Raw genomic sequence first — 20,931 nt, 5'->3', positions numbered from 1 at the left:
TTGCTGTCGCCCCTGGGGCAGCCCCTGCGGTCCTGTCTGTGCTGGCGACTCATCCCCACCAGGGCACACTCCTCTCTTAAAAACGGCAGGCGTGCAGCCTCGATCTTAGGTTTGATCACTTGGAGACGGGAGACTTCCCATCCCTCTATAGACTGTGGCCCCCAAACACTCAGTTGGCTGATAGGTGGGTTGGCCCTTAACCCCATCCAAAGTCCCACCCAGCCCACAGCAGAGGCTCGGGTTTGCCAACTACCACCCCCCACTCAGGGGCTTCCCAGGCGGCTCAGTGATAAAGAATCCACCTGCCAGTGCAGGAGCCCCAGGAGACGTGGGTTTGATCCCTGAGTCCTGGCTTGGGACGATGCCTTGAGGAGGGTGTGGCAACCTAGCCCGAGTTCTTGCCTGGAGAATCCCACGGACAGGGGAGCCTGCCGGGCTGCAGTCGCAGAGTGGGCGCAACTGAGCGCGCACACACACCCTCCCCCTTAGCTCTGTCTCCCACATCGAAGAAAGCTCATTAGCATACCGGTGAGAGGGTCCTGATTAGAGAGCAGACCTGGGGTCTGCTCTAGTTCCTTTTGTTCGTTCGTTTGGCTGCGCTGGGCCTTGCGGTAGTGGGGACTCTGGGCTTCAGTCGCGGGGGAGCACTGGCTTGGCTGCCGGGGCGTCTCTCTGGACCAGGGGCCCAATCTTTGTCCCCTGTGTTGGCAGGCAGGCTCCTGACCCCTGGACCACCAGACACGTCCTCTAGTTCTTAAATGTGAGTGCACTTTGTCCTTTTACTGCAGTTCCTGGCAGATAGCTCGGGCGGCCGTGGGGCAGCCCTGGCATGGAGACTGCCCGGCGGAGGGGCAGGAGGGGCAGGAAGCGAGCCCCCACGGCCTCCAGTTGTCAGCTGAACTGCCTCTGACCCTGAACCTGGGGTGGCATCCTTGGGGCACGTCTGTGAGACTCACTCAGCTGGATTGTTGTGTCCGCAGAAGGCTCTTAGGAGGGCAGAAAGAGCGTGTGGTTCCAACTTCCTTCTCGGTGACGCGAGGTTCCCTCAAGGATTCTGTCCGGTCCTGAGCAGAGACTGTTTGGTTTTAAATTTGTCAGTATTTTTTTCTCTCGCATAAAACAAAGCAACAACTGCTACAAAATCCTTATTTCAAAAGAAAGTGACGTGAAAGTTGCTCAGTTGTGTCCGACTTTTGCGACCCCGTGGACTATACAGTCCATGGAATTCTCCAGGCCAGGATACTGGAGTGGGTAGCCTGTCCCTTCTCCAGGGGATCTTCCCAGCCCAGGGATCGAACCCAGGTCTCCCGCATTGCAGGCGAATTCTTTACCAGCTGAGCCACCAGGGAAGCCCTGTTTCCCAAAGGATGATAGAAATTTTGTAAGTTTTATATGCTCCTAATAGAGATTATTCGAGGTGGGCTGGCCAGGTAGCACTGCTCGGAGGGCTCACGGTCATCGTGTGTGTGGCCATCAGTTTTCAATCAGTGGGGCTGTAATTTGAGAGAGCGCATTCAGGATTAGAATTTTATGTCTGGAAAACAAAGCGTAATTTCTACACAGTACAAACCCTAGAGGGTAAAGTTAACAGAATCCAATTGGCAGGTGGATCATAGACTTTTTAGAGATTGAGAAATACTTTTATAAAAAATTTGGAAAGTTCTGAAAAATAGATAAAAGGAGAAAAAGAATCTCTTAATCTCCCTACCCAAAGAAAAACACTGCTGACGTTTTCACTTACTGTTTCTCTCCAGGATTTGGACATCTTTTCCTTAGTTGAAAAAGAAACTAAGAACTTTTTCTTAGTTGAAAAGCTTCCCTTGTGGCTCAGCTGGTAAAGAATCTGCCTGCAATGCGGGAGATCTGGGTTTGATCCCTGGGTTGGGAAGATCCCCTGGAGAAGGGAAAGGACTGTATAGTCCATGGGGTCACAAAGAGTTGGACACGACTGAGCAACTTTCACTCACTTCTTAGTTGAGGTTAAATTTTTATATCCGACTTTGCTAATTTAACATAAGATAATTGCCCCATGTTTTTAAGAATGCCCTGGGCTTCCGTGATAGTTGGTAAAGACTCTGCCTGCAAGGCAGGAGACCCCAGTACAGTTCCTGGGTTGGGAAGATCCTCTGGAGAAGGGAAAGGCTACCTACTCCAGTATTCTGGTCTGGAGAACTCCATGGACTGTAGAATCCACGGGGTCACAAAGAGTCAGACGTGACTGAGCAGCTTTCACTTTCACTTAAGGACGCTCTTCACAGACATGGCGATAATACATACTATTTGATCATTTTCCTGTTGTTGGGAAGGTATTTCTCTTTTTTGGCAGCAAAATGGTGGGCGTATTTGTGCATAAATGTGAGTGATTTCTTAGGTTAGATCCTAGAAGGGTATGAGCACTGCAGAAGCTTTGGATATATAGTTGCCAGTTGCTGTCTCTGTGAAAGGGCCTCTCCTGCGCCCTCAGGCAGCCCGCTTGCCCTTCTCCAGTCTGTGGTCCTTGTGCCTTTTGCGTGCGCCTGGCCTCCACTCCCCTCTTCCGATGGCTTGCTGTCACGTTCCTCTTTGTAATGTTGGCCCGTCTCTTCTTAGCTCCAAGGACACCCAGGGGGTGGCACCTTGTCGGGGCAGCTCGTGGCCTCTGCTGAATGAGAGCAGTGTTCCCAGCTGTCCTGCTCTGCAGCCTCCTGAGCCCCGTGGGGCACGTGGGCGGTCGGGCCAGGCCTCTGTCTCCTCGGCCGCTTGTCTGAGGCCAGCTGGCAGCTCCACCCGAGCCCCATGAGCCGCCTTTCAGGGACCAGTGCTCTCCTGCATCCTGTGTACACTGGGCCTGAGACACACACACACGCACATACACACACACAGAGACACACTCACAGACAGCCAGTGCTCTCGTGCATCCTGTGTGTACTGGGCCTGACACACACACACACACAGTGCTCTTCTGCTTCCTTGTACACTGGGCCTCACACAACACGCACACACGCACACACACACACACACACAGTGCTCTCCTGCTTCCTTGTACACTGGGCCTCACACAACACGCATGCCCTGTTACCTGCTCAGCCTCCCCGGGCAGGCTGCTTGTCCAGTGATCCTGAGAGGCCGCCAGCTTCCTGTGTTCCTGCTGCATGGTCTTGCCATGTGCTCCCGAGAGGAGCCGGGCATGGAGCCGGGCGGAGGCGGGGCAGCCCTGGGGCCTGCAGACCTGCTGGCTCTGGCGTGTGTGTGTTTTCTTTTCCAGCTGCTTCATAGAGGTGTGACTTCCATATCATAAAATGCCCTGGTTTTAAGTGAATCATTCAGTTTTCCAAATTTTTTTAGTACAGAGTCATGGCACCATCTTGCAGTCCAGGGGGTGGACAGTGTTTCTATCAGCCCAGAAAGTTCCTGCGTACCATGTGCGGCTGCTCCCGTGTCCCACCCCTGCCACCACAGACCTTTCTGGACCTTTCATACATGTGGCCTCATACGGATTATTCCTTTAAAAGGAGTTATATGATTATGAAGGTAATGCCTGTTGGGGAACATCTGGAAGAACGGACGCCAAGTCATCATTGGTAATGACCTTTGGGGAGTAGTTGCCTCTGGGTGGTGGGATTATGGGAGCCCTTTTCTCTTTTTAGCCTTTATTTATTTAAGTATTGGGCTGCGTTGGGGCTCAGCTGAGGCACGTGGCTCTTCCTTACGCCCCCGGGGATCTCTCTTTGGGAGCACGTGTTCTGTAATTGAGGCATGCTGGCTCAGTTGCTGCAGAGCATTGGCTTTAAGTTGCTCCAGAACGTGTGGGATCTTAGTTCCCCCACCAGGGTTCGAACCCTCATCCCTTTATTGCAAGGCAGAGTCTTAACCACTGGACCACAAGGGCAGTCCCTGTAGGAGGAGTTTTCATTCTCTATAATGCTTGAGTCTTTTTACAGCAAGCCAGTATTAATATTTGCAGTCAGAAGAAAAAGGGAAAGGGAAAACGGCGCATGCTGCACGTGTGGAAAATGCAGACACCAAAAAAGCATAAAGAGGATGAAAAAATAACAGCCACTCAGAATTCCCCTCTCATGGAGAAAACCACCTTTTACTCCTTTGCGTTTTGCAGCTTTCTCTAAGCACATTTTAAAATACAGCTTTCATGTTTTAAACTTTGCGCCCTGCTTTTATCACAGAAGTCTTTCCCCACTTAACGTAAAACATCTTTGCAAAACTTCCTGTTAATGATTTTCAGTGGTTCTAGTCTTAATGGTTGTACCATAATTTACTTACACGGGGTGCTTTTTACTCTTTTGCTAATATAAATAATGCTAAATCAAATGTCTGTGAAAAGCTTTGTCTAAGACCTCTGCCACATTCTGGGCCAAGGGTTTTGTACCCAAAGAAAAACTTTTTCTCCCATTTTGAAACTGCTCTTGAAAAATTGCTTTCCAGAGTTCTCTGAATTTCACCTGCTCCTTGAAATGACTGGCTTCGATCCCAGCATTTCCAGGAGGTGGCTCTTTACCACAGGGTGTGACGCAGGGCCGGAAGTGTCAGGGAAGTGAATGAAGAGCCGAGCCAGGACCCACAAAGGCTGGCAGTGCCCTTAGGAGCCAGGACATCGTCTGTGTCCACGAAATGTTATCATCTGGACCAGGTTTAGGCACATTGTGTTTTCTGTAAATAGTCCTTTTAAAATTTGTCCTTGGCTTTCAGCAGAGGTTCTTTAAAGTCTGAACAGAGGGTTTAAGCCTGGGATGTTGGAGGGCGGGGGTTGGGAGGGAATCTGTGAAGCCACCAGGTACCTTACTCATTGTGGTCTGCATGTCCTTTCCTGGGGAGACGGCCTCTGACTCGTCACTGTTTTCGCTGTGGCCTCACAGAGGGCAAGGCCCATGCGGCCCTGTGGGTTTGGGGTCTCCCTCCCCAGGGAAGGTCTGGTGCACCCTGACGCCGCAGCCGCCGCGTGTCCACGGCGTAGTCTTCGCCAGGTGACCCGGCCCCGCTGCGCTTCAGTGTCCGCGTTTGTGAAGAGCTGGGCGCACTGGGGGCATCCCATTCACATGAAAACGATGACTTGAATTTTCCGGCTCATGAAGTTTTTAAAGGCCTCCAGAAGTTGCCCTGGGTAACCTCTCTCTCACAGCTGGGCCCTGAATGGCGCGGAGATAGTGTGGTTCTGCTACACAATATCGTGTTTGTTTTAAAATCAGGGTTGGAGCGCCTTCCCTGGTGGTCCAGTGATTTAGACTCTACTCCCAGCGTGGGGCATACGAGGAAGATCCCACATGCCGTGTGAAGTGGCCGGAATATACATGTGTGTATAATAATGGACGGGTTTTTAAAAAAATCCTTTGATAAGAGACATGCTCGTTGTGTAGAAGGGTACAGTTATCAGTGTTGTGGGGCAGAGGAGGGGGTGAAATCAGTGCATTGCTACACACCTGTGTGTTTACCCATCTGAACGCTGATGGGGTGAACAGATAACGAAGCCTTCTTTTAATGCAGTTGGTGTGGAGTGAGTTACCCCAGCATGAAGGAACTGTGTCTTTATGGCAGCCAAACTAAAGCCAGAAGCAATGGAACTTTCCTAAAAACAAACCAGAGTTTGGAGATTCTGGAGTGTCTGGTGGCCTCTTCACAGGAAACCAGGGGAAGCGCAGCTTTCCAGGCTGAAGGGGTTGGCGATTAGCGGAGACCCTGGTGTTTGCTCCTCGAAGCGCCTGGTCTGTAAAGCTTCGCTAGGTTTCCTCTCCTCCTCCCTCGTTAGGAGGGTCTCCCTGGACCAAGTGCACGCAAGAGAAGGTCGCCCCACGTCCAGTGACCGTTAGGCGCAAGCCGGCTTTGACGCAGGCAAGAGCCTGGCCTCAACGGCCCCTGGGACTTCCTGCAGGGCAGTGGGGCCTGATTTAAGTTCTTAAGACACTTTTTATTAGGGAAAATTTCAAGCTTATTAAATAACGAGCCCCATTTACCTGATGCCATGGCCAGTCTTGTTCCTTCTATACCCGCCCACTCCACCCTCTCCCAGCTTACATTAGTTTGAATCAGATTGTCTAGTTTCATTTCAACGAGCAATCTGGGCCCCTCCATCCTGAGAACAGAGTTCTCCTGCATGGTGTACCGCGGTCTCATCCACCAGAGTGATCGCTGGCTTTTGTTGTTTGAAAATTGTCAGTTTAAATACTTTTTTAGGCTTTGTTGTGATTTAAGAAAACCAATGCATGCCCATTACAATTGGCAGTCCCAAAGGTTAAAGCTCTCAAGCCGTGAGTAGCTGCACCACCTGGAGACGCCCAGCGTGGTTCTGAAGGGGCCCTGTGGGTGTCTCGGGCCGTGACCGTCTCTCCCTTCTGCTCTTGCCCCCACCCCCGTCGCCCGGCATCCCCATTGCCGCTGCCTCTTGGAGCCAGGGAGGGTCTGACGTCCTGTCTGCAGTGGCAGTGAGTGGGTGACACGCCGGGTGCCCGTTGTACCGAGTTGAGCACGCCCGTCACACCCTGCAGTTGATGGCTCGTTCTTCATATGCGTGGTCGGTGCTCAAGGGAGGAAGTTAAACAGGGGTGCCGTACCCCCACTCCTCTGGGGCCAACAGGGCCTTCTGTTTCTGCCTTGAAACCCTTCTCTCCTGGAACTGGGTGGGCTGAGTCCCAGAGGACATGGCGTGCTCCCAAGGACACCCCCGCTCTCCCAGGAGAGTCCCCAGCCAGGTGCCCTCCTGGGGCGCTGAGGCAGGGACGGGCAGACCCGGGCTCCAGTCTGGACTCAAGCCGCACAGCCAAGAAACGTTTGACACACCAGCTGGGATTCTCTCTTAGAGTTTGCAGCGCCGAGTAGTGTTCCGTGTGTTTTCTAATTTCACTGTTCTTTGAGATGAGAGTGTAGTTTGTAACGCACGATAGCCTGCCTTCAGGATGAGCTGGAGCGCGAGGAGACTGGCATGCAGGGATAGGTACCAGACACTCATTCTGAGTCACTCCGCCTCCGGGACCTTGGCTTGGATGTCCGCAGACTTCTTCTCCTGACCTCGCCCGTGGGGTGCGGCCCACACGTCCTAGCAGCGTGGCTTCGGATCCCGGGGTCGCCGTCTGGAGCAGTTGGCCTTGGGCTGGACCAGGATTTACCCTTGTGCTGTGAGGAGAGGTTGGACTGAGCAGCCAGGGCTGGATTTCAGGAGAAATACTTCATCTGCATAAGAGAGCAAGTTGTTTTGACGTCATCTTTCCCAGCATCATTTCTAACAAATGTTCATTACCAGTGGGTCTTGTATTAGTGTGTTCCTTGAATGCTTGTACCTCGAAGTACTTTCTGAGTAGCCTGTTGGATGTGGCTGATCTGTGTTTCACTTGAGCTGTTGGGAACTTTGGCAGCCACCCTGCCTGCTGTGCTCGGGTCCTGTGCTGCTCTCTTCTTTTCTTTTTCCTGGCGTATAATTGCTCTGCAGCATTGTTTGTTTCTGCCGTGCGGCAGTGTGCATCATCTCTGTGTACACGTGTGTCTCCTCCCTCGTGAACCATCCTGCTTGCTTATGCCTGGGCACAGGGTGTGAGGGCAGCCGGAGAAACTGCCGAGGAAGCACTCGATGTTAGGACCTTGAGTCCCTCAAAGAAACTAAAAAGCCCCCCAAAATAAACAAACCCACCACCAAAAAAAAGAAAAAAAAACACCCAAGCAGACTCCAGGGGCCGAATCTAACAGGAATAAGCTCCAGGATGAGTGGTACATGGTGAGCCCTCGGCGCATCAGTGGGATTGACCCCGGGGACCCCCTGAACTGTGTCACAGGCAGGGCACAGGCAGAACCCGGAGTGTGGCCAGGAGCTGAGGAAGGACATGGTGGCTTGCACCAGGGGTTTGAAGCAGTGCTGCTGACCCAGAAGTGGCGCGTTTTTGGATGCCCGGAGGACTGGGGGACGGGCGGCAGGTGGGGAGGGCAGGTGTGCGCCCAGCGCCGCCCTAGGACTTGGGGAGTCGGCCACCGCTGACACCGATCAGGCTGAACGACTGGGTGCTTCAGGGGTTTCCTAAGAGGGAAGTGGGCCTCTGAAGTCACAAAAACTCTTGAGATTCTCGATTCTTCAAGGACCTTTGACTCAAAGACTTTGGGAGTTGATAAGCATCTTCTCCTGGGTTAACGTGAAGGTGCATGGTATGCTCTACAGGAAGGACGCGGTAGTTAAGATGGTTTTGAAACTTTTTTTCTGTACGTGTGGAACAGGAAAGGAAGTGGATTACAGGAAGGAGGTGGATTTGTACTTCATCTCATCTCTCTGTGATGGAAGCTTTGCAAATACCTTCCACGGGGCATGTTGTTTGCTGACTGTGATGGGCTCATCTCTTGGCACCATCACCATGCTCCGTACCTCCTTGCTATTATGTGGTCTCGGGTGGAGCCCGCTGATGCTCACATCGTGCAAGGAAGAGTCCTGACCCAAGAGGAAATCTGTTTTCCATCAGTGATTGGAAACAGATTCCTGCCCCTGCCCCCTTGCTCTGGATTTAATCCTCCTGTGAGCATCAGCGAAGCCATTTTCCCGACACCGACCAGCTGCCTGCCCTTGGCTATGGGGGAACCCTAAAGGAGGGTGGACAGCCCTTGCTGGTGACCTTGACGGCCCCTCAGAGCCCGTAAGCCTCCGGTGGGGAGTTAGGCACCTGTCCATGTAGACTGGGAACAGCTCCGTGCATCTGAGAGCGGGGACCCTGCCCCGGCCCTGGCTTCTATGCCGAGGCCCCCTAGGGAAGCCGCACAGGGAGGCGCAGGGCGTAGGGCAGACCTGGTCCGGATTCCAGTTCCACGAGTAAAAGCTGGGACGAGGCCCCGGATCCCTCGGAGGGCGTGGGAAGCCCCCGGGTCGCCTTCCAGGGCACCTCGGGGTGCCGCTTGGCATGCTCTGGGTTGCCTCACCCTTGCTACCTAATTGAATTTTCTCATTCAAACCTGCGGCCCCTGAGCTCTCGGGCGGCACTACACTCCAGAGGGGGAGAGTAGCCGGCGCTTTGTTGCTCTTCTTTTCTCCCCCGGCTTTGCTGGGCTGTAACCAAAGCCCAGGGCGGCATGTATTTCAGAGGTGCACAGCGTGATCCTTGTCTGTTTGTTTTACGATAACGTGGAACATCTGCCTCCATGCGTCCCCGTCCTCCCCAGCCCATCAGGACGTGGCGATCCAGCTGGCGGCGCTGGGGCAAGTGTGTCTGTAAGCATTCCCACGATCCCTGAAGTGAGGAGCGTGACCTCGGAACTGTGTGCGCGGGCCCCTCCCCCGAACGGGGAGGAGGTGGGCAGTAAGAACAACGCAGGGATGGATGGTCCCCGCCTGGGGCTCTGCGGGGAAGCTGAGCGTTTGTGGGCCGTCCAAACACTGGCCCTCTCCTGGGATTCACGGGTTAGAGGGGAAAGTGAATTGATTTCTCCCTTCATGTTGGAGGCAGGAGCCTAGCAAAACAGCCCTCTCTGCTTTGTTAAGCTCTCTTGTGGCGCCTCCCGTTCGTTTCGGTCTCAGAACTTAGGAGTGAAATGTAAGGAAATTGGCCAAGTGCAGCAAACATGCCTTCTCTCTGTGCCCACGAGCTGCCCCACTGGTGGGTCGAGGCTGGCTTCACTGGGGTCCCTGGTAGACAGTGTGTTCAGTTTCCCTGGGCCGGTGGGAACCGGGGAAGACGCCTTGTGAGCCGTGGAGACCTCGAAGGCCGTCTTGCTGGGAGTTTCACTGCCCAGCGTGTCTGGCTCCTGATCGCTTTTCCAGTTGCACGGATTCTCCATTTCACATCAAGCCCTTCAGACCATGCAGAAGGGCTCTGAGCACCGTAGGCCAGCTGCCTCTGCCGTCTCTATTTATTCCTGTGACCAAGAGACAGGAAGTCATGGATGTTACCATTTATTTCCTGTATTGGAAATTTAGCAAGCATCCCACTCAAAAGCTTGTTTAGGAAAGCATGTTGCGTGAGGCTCCGCTGTGTGCTGCCTGGCTCTGAGTGTCATCTTCCTCTGTGGATGAGGACTCTCCGAGCTGGAGGTGATGAGGGTGATAACATCCTGGCCCTTGAGTCATTCAGCACCTGGTCCTCAGATTTCTCCCCATGGTGCCCTCAGAAGCACGTCGCGAGGGCCTCTGCCCTGAGCCAGAGTGATGTTTCTTGTATTTGTGGAATACCCTTACTCACTGAAGGTCCCAAATTGCAAGACTGCTTTCAGTGAAAGTGACCAGTCAGTGGATATTTGTATCTGGATGAGATACGGTTTTATCTCCTGTGGAACAGGAGAACGCTGTTCTGAGAAGTCGAGTGTTCAAAGTCATAAAGAATTATAATAAAAGCCTTCCTTGAACTTTGGCTCCATAGAGGTGTATGCTGAAATAGGCTCAGCCCAAAGCGCTGAGCCTCATTTGGCCCTTCTCTGATCAGACCCTCAGCCCGCAGGGCCCTGCTGTCCTGAGGCCTCGCTGGCGCTGTGTTGATGCATACAAGCCCAGCCCTGTTCCTAGCCCTTGGCAGAAAGCCAGCGAAGCCTTTATTGTGAAATTCTAGGTTATATCCATCTACCTTTTCTTCCTTCCGCTTCCCTGTTGACTTTCCATGTAGAATGCCTGCAGTGACCGTGCCCCAGCTGTGTGCTCTGTGAGGACGCCCCCCACTTGATCCTTAAAATAACAGTATGTGACGTAGGTGCTGTTTAATTAATTGCCCGTGGGTTTTTTGCTGTCATTTTGGGGGGTTTTTTGGTTGTTTTTTGTTGTTGTTGTTGGTTTTTTGTTTTCCTTTTTTAAGTGCAACATGCATCTTGTGGGATCTTAGTTCCTCTATCAGAGATCAAACCTTGAAGGCCTCTACCAGAGATTGCGCCTTCAGCAGTGAAAGCACAGGGTCCTGACCACCAGAATGCAGGGAGTTCCCTGATGATGCTTGGTTTGTAGATGAGGAGACCTAAGTGAGGCACGGAAGAGTGAGTCCCTCGTCCAGGGTCACACAGCTGAGACCTGGTGGGGTCAGGGTTTGAACGCAGACCTTTCTCTCAAGCCTGTACTGTCAGCTGGAGCACCATGTCGCCTCCCTCCCAGGCTGCTCAGCTGTGCAAGGATCTTAAAACTAGTCATTCTTTCCACTTCTTTTGGATTCTTGAAAACAAAGAGGTAGCCGCCGTGGTCCTTAGGACGAGGAGGGAGCACGGTGGCAGCAGGTGACCCGGCTGCCAGACAGCACAGGGCAGGCCTTGGGGTCAAAGGCAGGCTGAAGCCCGGCCCCACCACCGTTACCAGTGGAACCTCCCAGAGTCACGGTTTCCGCATCTGCGTCCTAGGGCTTAACGTCCTGGGACTGTTTGTGAGATTAGGTGAGACAGTGGCATTTAAAGCCCTTGGAGCGATGTTTTAATAAGTTCTAGCTGTTGTTTTTATTAGTGCGTTCTGAGCCCGTAAGTCTGGTCCTGCCGTGGAGTCGCTGCCCAGCGACAGGCTTTGGTGGTGGTGACGGTGGCATTTGCTGGCGGGGCCTCCTTTGGACGGTAGAGGGAGAGGCGGTCCTCATGGTGCTATGCAGCGTTTGAGCTTAGTCTCTGGTTTCCTTTTCCTTCTCTCTTTTATTTTTTATACTCTGTGCCGCCACGGGGCGTGTGAGACCCTAGTGCCCTGACCAGGGGTTGAGCCCACGCCCCCTGCACTGGAAGCACAGAGCCTAACCGTTGGACCACCAGGGAAGATCCAGTTTCCGGTTTTCAAAAAGCTGCCTTGGTGTGGACACAGAAGGGGGAAGGAGAGGGTGGGGCAGATGGAGAGAGTGGCCCTGACATATATACGCTGTCCTGTGTAAAGCGGGCAGCTGGTGGGAAGCTGCTCTGTAGCAGAGGGAGCCCAGCCTGGTGCCCTGTGATGACCTAGAGGATTGGGCGGGAGCGGGAGGTGAGGGAGGTGCAAGAGGGATGGATGTGTACACAGTGGCGCTGACTTGCCCTGCTGTGCAGCAAAAGCCAACGCAACAGTGTGAAGCAGTTACCCTCCAGTTACAAAAATATCTTAGGGTTGGAACTTGTTGCTTCCCTTCGTTTAATTATTTTTACTCATTGAAGGACTTTTAAGCTCCTCACTCAGCCAGCAACCTTCTTTAGACATAGCACTCAATGTTCAGCGAAGGATGGAAAGAAGGTTTTGAGCTCGTGAAAGCGTCTTGTTGGTGAGCTGTTCTCTAAGGAAACCCGTCTTTTGAGAGAGGAGGGATGTTTTCACTCAGAAAGGTCAGTTTGCTCTGACCCAGAAGAGGTGGCCACGTCCGGTTTGATTTTTCAGCTCCTATCCCGTGGCTGCCCACCTGGCATGCCCTCAGGTAGTGTGAAGCACAGATGTGGAGAGGCGTGTGTGTTAATGCCGCGTGGGAATGCTGGAGTCGTGCGCCCTGAAGCTAAATTCTGTGGAGGAGGTTGGTGGTAGTATCTGTTGTTTAACTGAGTACTTCGTACGTTCCGGAAACTCGGCTAATTTCTTTACACACACTTTATAATGTTCTCAAAACAAGGCTGCGGGATAGGTATTATGACTAGTTTTATTTAACAGATGAGGGAATTGAGACTCTGGAAGGTGAAGGACTTTCCCAGATCTCCATTTCTAGGAGGTGGCGTTGAAAGATTTGAACCCATGTCTGCCTGGCTGCCAGGGTCTTCCGTGCCACTTGCAGCCTGGCAAGGGGATCTGTTTTAGGTTCCAGATACTGAAGCTGGGAGGACCTCGCCTTTAGGCATCTCCCCGTCTGGTGGGTCCTGACAGCTGGACGAGGAGAGCCTTGTAACAGGTCTTGGGTTGGATTTGCAAATCCGTCACAGGTTGGGGAAACGTTTCATTGTCCTTCGCCGTCACCAAAGGCAGTGGAAGCTTTGGGTTGTGTTTGGGAGCGCCAGAGGGCCTGGCGTTGTTGCGGGATTCCCTGTAGTGGGATGTGCTGTCCCCGGGGTTGGTGGTGGGGTGTGGCACCGTACGAAGGAGCTGCCCTTGACCTGGACGGGGCAGGCAGAGACGGGGGTTTCCGTGCTGATTCCCACTGGCATCTGAAATGAGAGGTCAGGGACCCAGGGAAGAAGTGGGCCAGCTGTTCGGGTGGATGTGTTAGCCCTGTGTTCCTCTTTTCCTCAAACCGCCCTTTGGATGCAGGTCAGAAGGCAGCACCGCCCTCTTCTCGATGAAGTACTCCGAAGGAGGCTTTATCTCGCTCACACCTTTACGTCTTCCAGCTTTCGCACCGTGACTTGTCCACCTGGGCCGCTGGCACTTTGGACCAGTCCCCTGGGAGCCGTGTGCGGTGTGTGCTGGCGGAAACCCGTGGCCAAAACGTTGCGAATTTCCTCCAGCCCGTCTTAGAAATCAGTTTAGAGGAAGGTTTATGTGAATTGGCTGCTTCTGCCATGAGAAAGGGAGTATCCTTTCCTCAGCCTTCGTCCGTGAACACATGGATGATGTTTCTCCCCCCCCAAAAAAATTCTTTTAACTCTTCTTTGGAATACAAGGGTGCTCTGTTCCAGTCACCTTTGACTTTGGTGAAAGGCTTCTTGGATTTCTTCTGCCATCAAGGTAGAAATGGACGGCACGCAAGGCATCCGTTGAAGACTCCTTGGGATCACCCCTGCCTGTGTCTTTAACAACCAGTTGACAAAGTGGAGGGATTAGTCTCGTTACGTGAAACCCGCCAGGACCCTGCAGAGGCAGCAGCCAAAGACTCTGTGAAACATCCGTGATCGGACAGTAGGTCATGGCACCTTTCAGATCTTCTGAGGAGTCCAGAAACCATCCACCAGAGAGACAGTCTGTACCGTGTTCGAGAAATCCACCCGTCACTGACGTGTTGTGAGAGTGGAGTCTGTGGTGCAGGGGGACGGGTTTCAGAATTTGTTAGGAGGTAGAGCTGTCCCTCGTTTGCCCAGCCCAGAATCAGAGACTCGCGGCCCCTGTCTGATTTCTTGAGCTAGCAAGTTGTTCTCCCGTCACTTGAAGTTGATTTTCTTCTAGTTTGGGTTGTTAGCATTCTCTAGAGAGATGGTTAGATGGCATCACTGACTCAATGGACATGAATTTGAGCAAACTCTGGGAGACAGTGAAGGACAGAGAACCTTGGCGTCCTGAAGTCCATGGAGTTGCAAAGAGTCTGATGCGATTTAGCAATGAAACACACACACACACACACACACACACACACACGCACACTCTGTGTGTTCACAGGAGGCAGAACATGGATTTTGTTCTGTGTCCTTCTCTGTCGTGCGTGCTCAGGATCCGGACCTTTCTGAGCCTCGGTTTACTGTCTGTAAAGCTGGGGGTGACAGTGCCCATCTCACGAAGCTGCTGTGAGGCTTTCCTCCAGTGGCCCAGAACGGAAGCCCGAGAAAAGACTGTGCCTTTAGGCTGAGTGCTGATTGCGACTGGAGTGCCCGCACGCAGGATGGTCGGCAGGCTCTCTGAGGTTGCGAGCCCGGGCCGATAGAGGTGGAGGGGGCCAGAGGAGGGCCCTTCTCTGCTTGCAGAGTACCCCTGCGCTGCGCGCCTCGCTCCCAGCAGCCTCGCTCCCAGCAGGGGCTCCGCCTGAGCAGGTAGCGTGCGCTGCGCCCTTCTGCCCCTTGCGGATCCCAGTTGCTGACTCCTGGTGGGGAGTTTTCACTGTTCACCAAACTCACCACGCTAGCTTTGTCCCTGCAGAGGAGCTGTCCCCCGGCCTGCCGTTGAGAGATTTGGGGAATGTAAACCTTGGGTATCCGAAACCTTTTCCTTCCCCACCCCGCAGCCGAGAGAGTGCTCCACCTCCTGAGCGATTCATTGTGGACCCTTCACTCCCTGCAGGATGTGTAAGGGAAGATGAGCCGATCGCTCTAGGCGTCGACACAGAGCCTGTATGGAGGTTGCTGGGTTTTGCTGCAGAATAAACATATCAGGGGGGAGAGGCACTTGGACATCCTCGTTGCTGGAGGGGAAGCTGAGGTAACTGGGGGTCTCTGCTAGGACCGTGGCATTTGTATGTTCCTGATGGCCTCAGCTGGCCTTGGGGACAGTGTTAGAGGCTCAGTCGTGTCTCTCTCTTTGCAACCCCATGGACTGTAGTAGACCAGCCCGCCAGGCTCCTCTGTCCGTGGGATTCTCCGGGCAAGGGTAATGGAGTGGGTTGCCATTCTCTTCTGCAGGGGATCTTCCCGACCCAGGGATCGAACCTGGGTCTCCTGCTTTACAGGCAGATTCTTTACCTTCTGAGCCACCAGGGAAGCTGGCCTTGGGGAGTCCAGTAAACAGGGAGAAAAGCAAAATGGCAGGATTATGTCTTGGTACCGTTCTGGGCTGAAGAGATGGGCAGAGGATTGAGGAAAGAAAGCTGAACGGAACCCAGGAAGACAACGAGCAGGTCTGCTGTGGGTGAACGTGGACTGTGGTCATCTCGTTCTGTTGTTTTCTGACCAGAAGGTCTGTGCCTTCTCCCATTCTGGTTTTAGGGGAGCCATGTACTTCTTACAAACCGGGAGGAGGGTGTTGGTGGGGTGGGAGTTGGGAAGTCTGCCATTTTTTGTTGGTACTTAATGACTTGGAAACTTGAAATAACACTCCACCTGCCTTTCTTGAGACTCCTGGCAGCCTAAATGGAAAACTTGTGTCAAGTGAGCAGAAAATGAGGGAGGAAAGGGCCCTGGAGCACCCAAAAACTATTGTGTAGAAGTCCTGGCAGATAAGCTGTGTGCTTCCCAGCCCGGGAGAGCGCCAGCACCCACGGAGGCCGGCCTGCAGGGACGCCCTGGGGGCCAGACTCAGCGGCGCTCCGCTCCCAGCGCCTGAAGGATGGAGGATGAAGGGCTGACCTGCTTCATTCCCCACCCCCCTTCCTGCAGTAAAGGGGAAGAACCACAACACGCATACAACACACACACACCACACCACACACATATACACAAACACACACACACACCACACCACACCCATCACACCACACCCACCACACCACACCCACACATCACACCACACACACACACACACCACACCACACCCATATACACAAACACACACATCACACCACACACACCACACCACACACACACATCACCTCACACACACACACACACACCACACCACACACATATACACACACACACCACACCACACACACACACACACACCACACCCATATACACAAACACACACACATCACACCACACACACACCACACACACACATCACCTCACACACACACACACACACCCCACACCACACACATATACACACACACACACACACACACCCCACACACACACATCACACCACACCACACACACATCACACCACACACACACACCACACCATACACATATACACAAACACACACACACATCACACCACACACACACATCACACACACACACACCCCACACCACACACATACACACACACACACACCCCACACCACACACATCACACCACACCACACCCACACATCACACCACACACACACACACACACACACCATACACATATACACAAACACACATACACATCACACCACACACACACATCACACCACACCCACACATCACACCACACACACATCACACCACACACACACACACACACACCACACCACACACATATACACACACACCACACCACACCACACACACACACCCCCACACCATACACATATACACAAACACACACACATCACACACACCACACCCACACATCACACCACACACACACACACACACACACACCATACACATATACACAAACACACATACACATCACACCACACCCACACATCACACCACACCCACACATCACACACCACACCACACACATATACACACACATCACATCACATCACATACACCACACCACACACAGCATACCACACCCACACATCACACACACACACACACACACACACACACAATCACACCACACACACCACACCACACCCATACATCACACCATACCACACCACACACACACACACATACACCACATCAGACACACCATACCACACCGTGCGCACACACCACACTGCACACACACACACACACACACACCACACCACACACACCATACCACAGCACGCACACACACCACGCTGCACACACCACACACACACTACACCACGCACACACACCCACACCACACACACACCATACCACACACACCATACCACACCGCACACCCACACCACACCATACACACCCACACCACACCACACCCACCACAGCACACTTAATCGCACACACACACGCACCGTACCACACACGCACCTGGCTTCATACGGTGTCAGAGTGCTCACAGACTCTGGGACGGTAACTCTGGACCCAAGTGTTTGAATCTGTGACTTGCTCCTCCTCTCACAGTTGGGTTTTTTTCCTGTTTGGTTTGTTTGCTTGTTTCGTTTGTTTGTTCTGATTTCACAGCCCATAGCAGGTGAGGGCAGGAGTGCAGCCGGCGGCCTGACAGGAGAGGTAGGGGAATTCGGGGTGCAGAGCCAGGCCGGTCCAGGAGCGGCCGCCGCGCGGCGTCCTCTGTGGGTGAAACGCACTGACCGGTTCACGCGTCGTCGTATAGAAGCATTTTAGAGGGAGTCCCTCTCAGGATTAACGGAGAGCTGGTTTGTTCACGCCTCGGGTTGGCCCCAGGAGCCGCTGCGGAGACCAGGGTCCGCGCTTTCGAGCTGCTCACACGGGAGGCCACGGAGCCACGTCGGGCGTCTGGAAGGGCCGGGGGAGTGCGATGCTGGGTCGCTCTGCAGGGGCGCGGCCCTTGCTGCCCGCGGCTCGCCTGGCGTGCGTTGGCTCACCGGCCCCTCTCGGGCAGGGACTGCGTCTCAGTCGTTCAGCTCGCGCGGCGATGCCTCCCGTCTTGTGGCGGTGGAGCAGGGCCAGAGTCGGGTGGAAAGAGGGCCCGGGTGGGGAGCACGCTCTCCCCATGCCGCCTGGGGCATGTGCTGCTTCTGCTGCTGACCGTGGGACCCTGCACAGCTTCCTCTGAGCCTCACCATCTGTCTGTAAAATGAGGGGTCAGGCTTTAGATGAACTTGGAAGGCCCATCTGGATCTAAATCCCTGTGATCCTGGCAGGACTTTTATTATTTTTTAATTTTAATTTAGTTTTTTTTTTGGCACGTGGGATCTTAGTTCCCTTCCCAGGGATCGAACTCGCACACCCACCCACCCCTTCCCACCACGCTGGAAGTGCAGAGCCTTAACCACTAACTAGTCTGCCAGGGAAGTCCTCTGGCAGATTTTTTTTTTTTTAAAGCAGAGGCTTGTGTTTTTGTTTTCATGGTGATCAAAACAACATTGTCCCAAGGCACTGAATTGCTTTCACCTTGAAATGGTTAATTTTATGTTGAAGATGACCTTGACCCAGCAGTGAAAATTCTCAGCAGAGGCTTGGTCCGCCAGATGGGCTTCCACTGTGGCTTTGCGGAGCTTGGTGTAGGGTTTTGGAATTTCCCCTGGGAAGGCATGCCATCCACAGGGACGGCCTGTGTGTGTCTGGTGGGCTGCCGCCCTCCGGCCGCTGTCATCCACACGTCCCTCGCAGAAGATTCAACCAGAGGGCACTCAGTCAGGGCAAGGAAACACTTTTTCTTTTTGTTAATCCAAACTGTGCAGTTTCCCAGCGGCCTGCAGATGAGTGGTTGGCCGGGCCGCCCTGCAAATCTTCCCCACGTAGCCCCCGGCACACATTGTTCCCGGGCCACATGGCAGAAAACAGATTCAGCTTTTAAACAGAGTCGCCTGTTGGGTCACAGATTATACAAGACAAAAACCACGGTGCCTTTAGACTCCATAAACTTGTGATAAATCAGCCTGGGCTCCAGCGAAGTTGGCCTTTGTGCTGTCTGTGAAGTATTTGCTAAGCCTCTTGGGAATGTAAACGAGGGAAGGACTTGATGAATTTAAGAACAAACTATAAAGGCCTTGAAGCTTTGGCTGGTTGTTTATGTGTAGACAGATGCTGTTAAGTACAGATCGGCCTCAACCAGTCCCTGGAGCAGGCCAGGCGGGGCTTCTGCTCAGAGAACAGAGCAGTTTGAAGTTCCTGCGTGTCCTTGAAATTACAGTCGCTGTTTTAAAAGGGCACACGCAGTTGTACACACGCCAGTGAGGCTGCGGCATCGTCTCGTGGGGGGCAGAGGGGCCCCACTGGAAAGCTCAGGCATCTCAGACCCCTCGTTTCTAGTAGGTTCCCTTGACCTGTCTGTCCTGCCTCTTAAAGTCTTTGGCCCTCTCGTCCTCTCCAGCCCCACCCCTGGTCACATGGGCTCCCCACAGGCGCCACGGGCCTCCTCCTGTGTCGGTTACTGTTGCCGTCTCAGAACCACTCCAGAACCTGGTGACTGCAAAGAGCCGCAGTCACATGTTATCTCCATTGGTTCCGGGGGCCGGACATTTAGGGGAGAGCCTCGGCCAGGCAGTTCTGGCTCAGGATCTCGGGCTGTTGAAGCCGGCAGCACCTGCAGGCTGGCCAGGGTTCTCCCTTCACCGTCCAGGCGTCTCTTCAGGTGGCCTTTCTTCATCAGGCGGCTCTTCCTCACAGCGTGGCTGCCTCAGGGCGGCTGCGCTGGGCTGCAGGCCTGAGTGTTGAGCGGGCGAGGGGGAGGATGAATGATCTTTTATGGCTCAGAAGTGACCGAGGTCAGCCCTGCTGATTGTAGGAGTCAGAAAACTCCCTGTTCCAAGAAGGGGTGGGGGAACGTGGACTCCACCCCTCAGCGGGGCAATGGCCAGAGTCTCGCTGTAAGACGGGCGAGGGGTGGGGGAGCTTGTTCAGGCGGGATTTTGGAAACTAGTCTGCTTCATTCTCTACAACTTGACAGTACTCCTCTCAGTCCTCTGTGGAGAAATCTTCGGGGGCTCCTGATGACTCCTGGAGAAGCAGGTTTTAGAGTTTAAAGGCCGAGCAGAATGGCACAGAAGCTGTACTTAAGAAGTTGACCAGCGCAAAGCTGCTGGGAGCACGGAGGTTCCGTTCCGTTCCCTGGAGCCTGCCGACAAAACCGCTGCCCTCTGGGGTTTGGGCTGAAGCCGGCCTTGCTCTGACCCCTCGCTCCTCCTGGGGCCAGGCCCCAGTCTTTCCCAGCCTCTCCATCTTGCTGCACCCATGGTCTCTGCGTTGGCCTGGGGCACCCTTGCTCAGCCAGTAATAACGGGTCGTGGACCCCGTCCCCTCTTTCTGAGGATCTTTGGTGCACATTTACTCCCAAAGTGTCTCATTTTTGTGGACAGAGGTGTTTATTGCATTAAGCTTTGAGCTTATCCCCGGCTAGGACATGTCCTGTTCTCTGCACCCCCGCCAGGAGATGGAGTCGCTGTTGTTGCTGATGATTTCCGAGTTAGTCTTTGCCCTTGGAGTTCCTGCGGCCGGCCAGGTTCCACTGTGTGCAGACGCTTGGCAGCACCACCCGGCGTCTGACAATCCCGTAGCAGGTCTCTTCAGCTGTGGTGTTTTATTTGACTTTCTGTCCCGAAACAGTATTAGCAGTGGTTTTACTTGTCATCAGGTGATTTTAAGCAATTCATGTGTTTCTTCAAGCCGCGTGAGAAACCAGCAGAGTGAAAACGTCCCCTCACTGTTGATGTCCTGAAAACACAACCGCAGATCTGAACTGACGCCGTGAGCCTCACCAGCGCAGAGCGGGCTGGCTGTCCCCTCTGTATGCCGCACCCTAACAAGGGCTCCTCTGCAGTCTTTCCCTGTGTGGATTCTGACTGCTCCACGAGCTCCTGGAGACAGTGTCAGAACCAATGCTTGTCACCTTGGGAGCACTCAGATTATTCAACAGCTAATTGAACGGGTAGAGAATTCCAGAGTGACGCGAAACAGTCATTCTTGTCCTTTTTACCTTTCAGCCTGGAAAATGCCACCAGTAGGAAGGGGGAGCCGGGAAAGCTCCTTTGATGAAGGGGAAGTGTGTCTAGGACCAGTTAGGATTTCAAAGGAACCGTGTCGTGGAGACCCCTGGTCACG

At 53.6% G+C, this 20,931-nt stretch overlaps 1 protein-coding gene across 4 annotated transcripts in view; it reads left to right on the top strand.

Annotated features, from left to right (window-relative positions):
* Positions 1–20,931, top strand: part of CAPZB (capping actin protein of muscle Z-line subunit beta) — a 139,844-nt gene that overhangs the window by 38,905 nt on the left and 80,008 nt on the right. The window contains exon 1 of one of the 4 annotated variants that reach the window (XM_070382161.1): positions 12,160–12,192. The exons of the other annotated variants lie outside the window; for them this stretch is intronic. Coding sequence (XP_070238262.1) covers positions 12,175–12,192 — 18 coding nt within the window. The 5' untranslated portion in view covers positions 12,160–12,174. Of the gene's footprint in view, positions 1–12,159; positions 12,193–20,931 lie in introns of those variants that run through there. 4 annotated transcript variants of the gene reach the window in all.

The sequence above is a fragment of the Bos mutus genome, chromosome 2 (genome assembly GCF_027580195.1).
Source record: "Bos mutus isolate GX-2022 chromosome 2, NWIPB_WYAK_1.1, whole genome shotgun sequence".
Classification (NCBI taxonomy): Eukaryota; Metazoa; Chordata; class Mammalia; order Artiodactyla; family Bovidae; genus Bos; species Bos mutus.
Note: the sequence above shows the minus strand (reverse complement) of the source record. Positions and strands in the feature narration are given on the sequence as shown.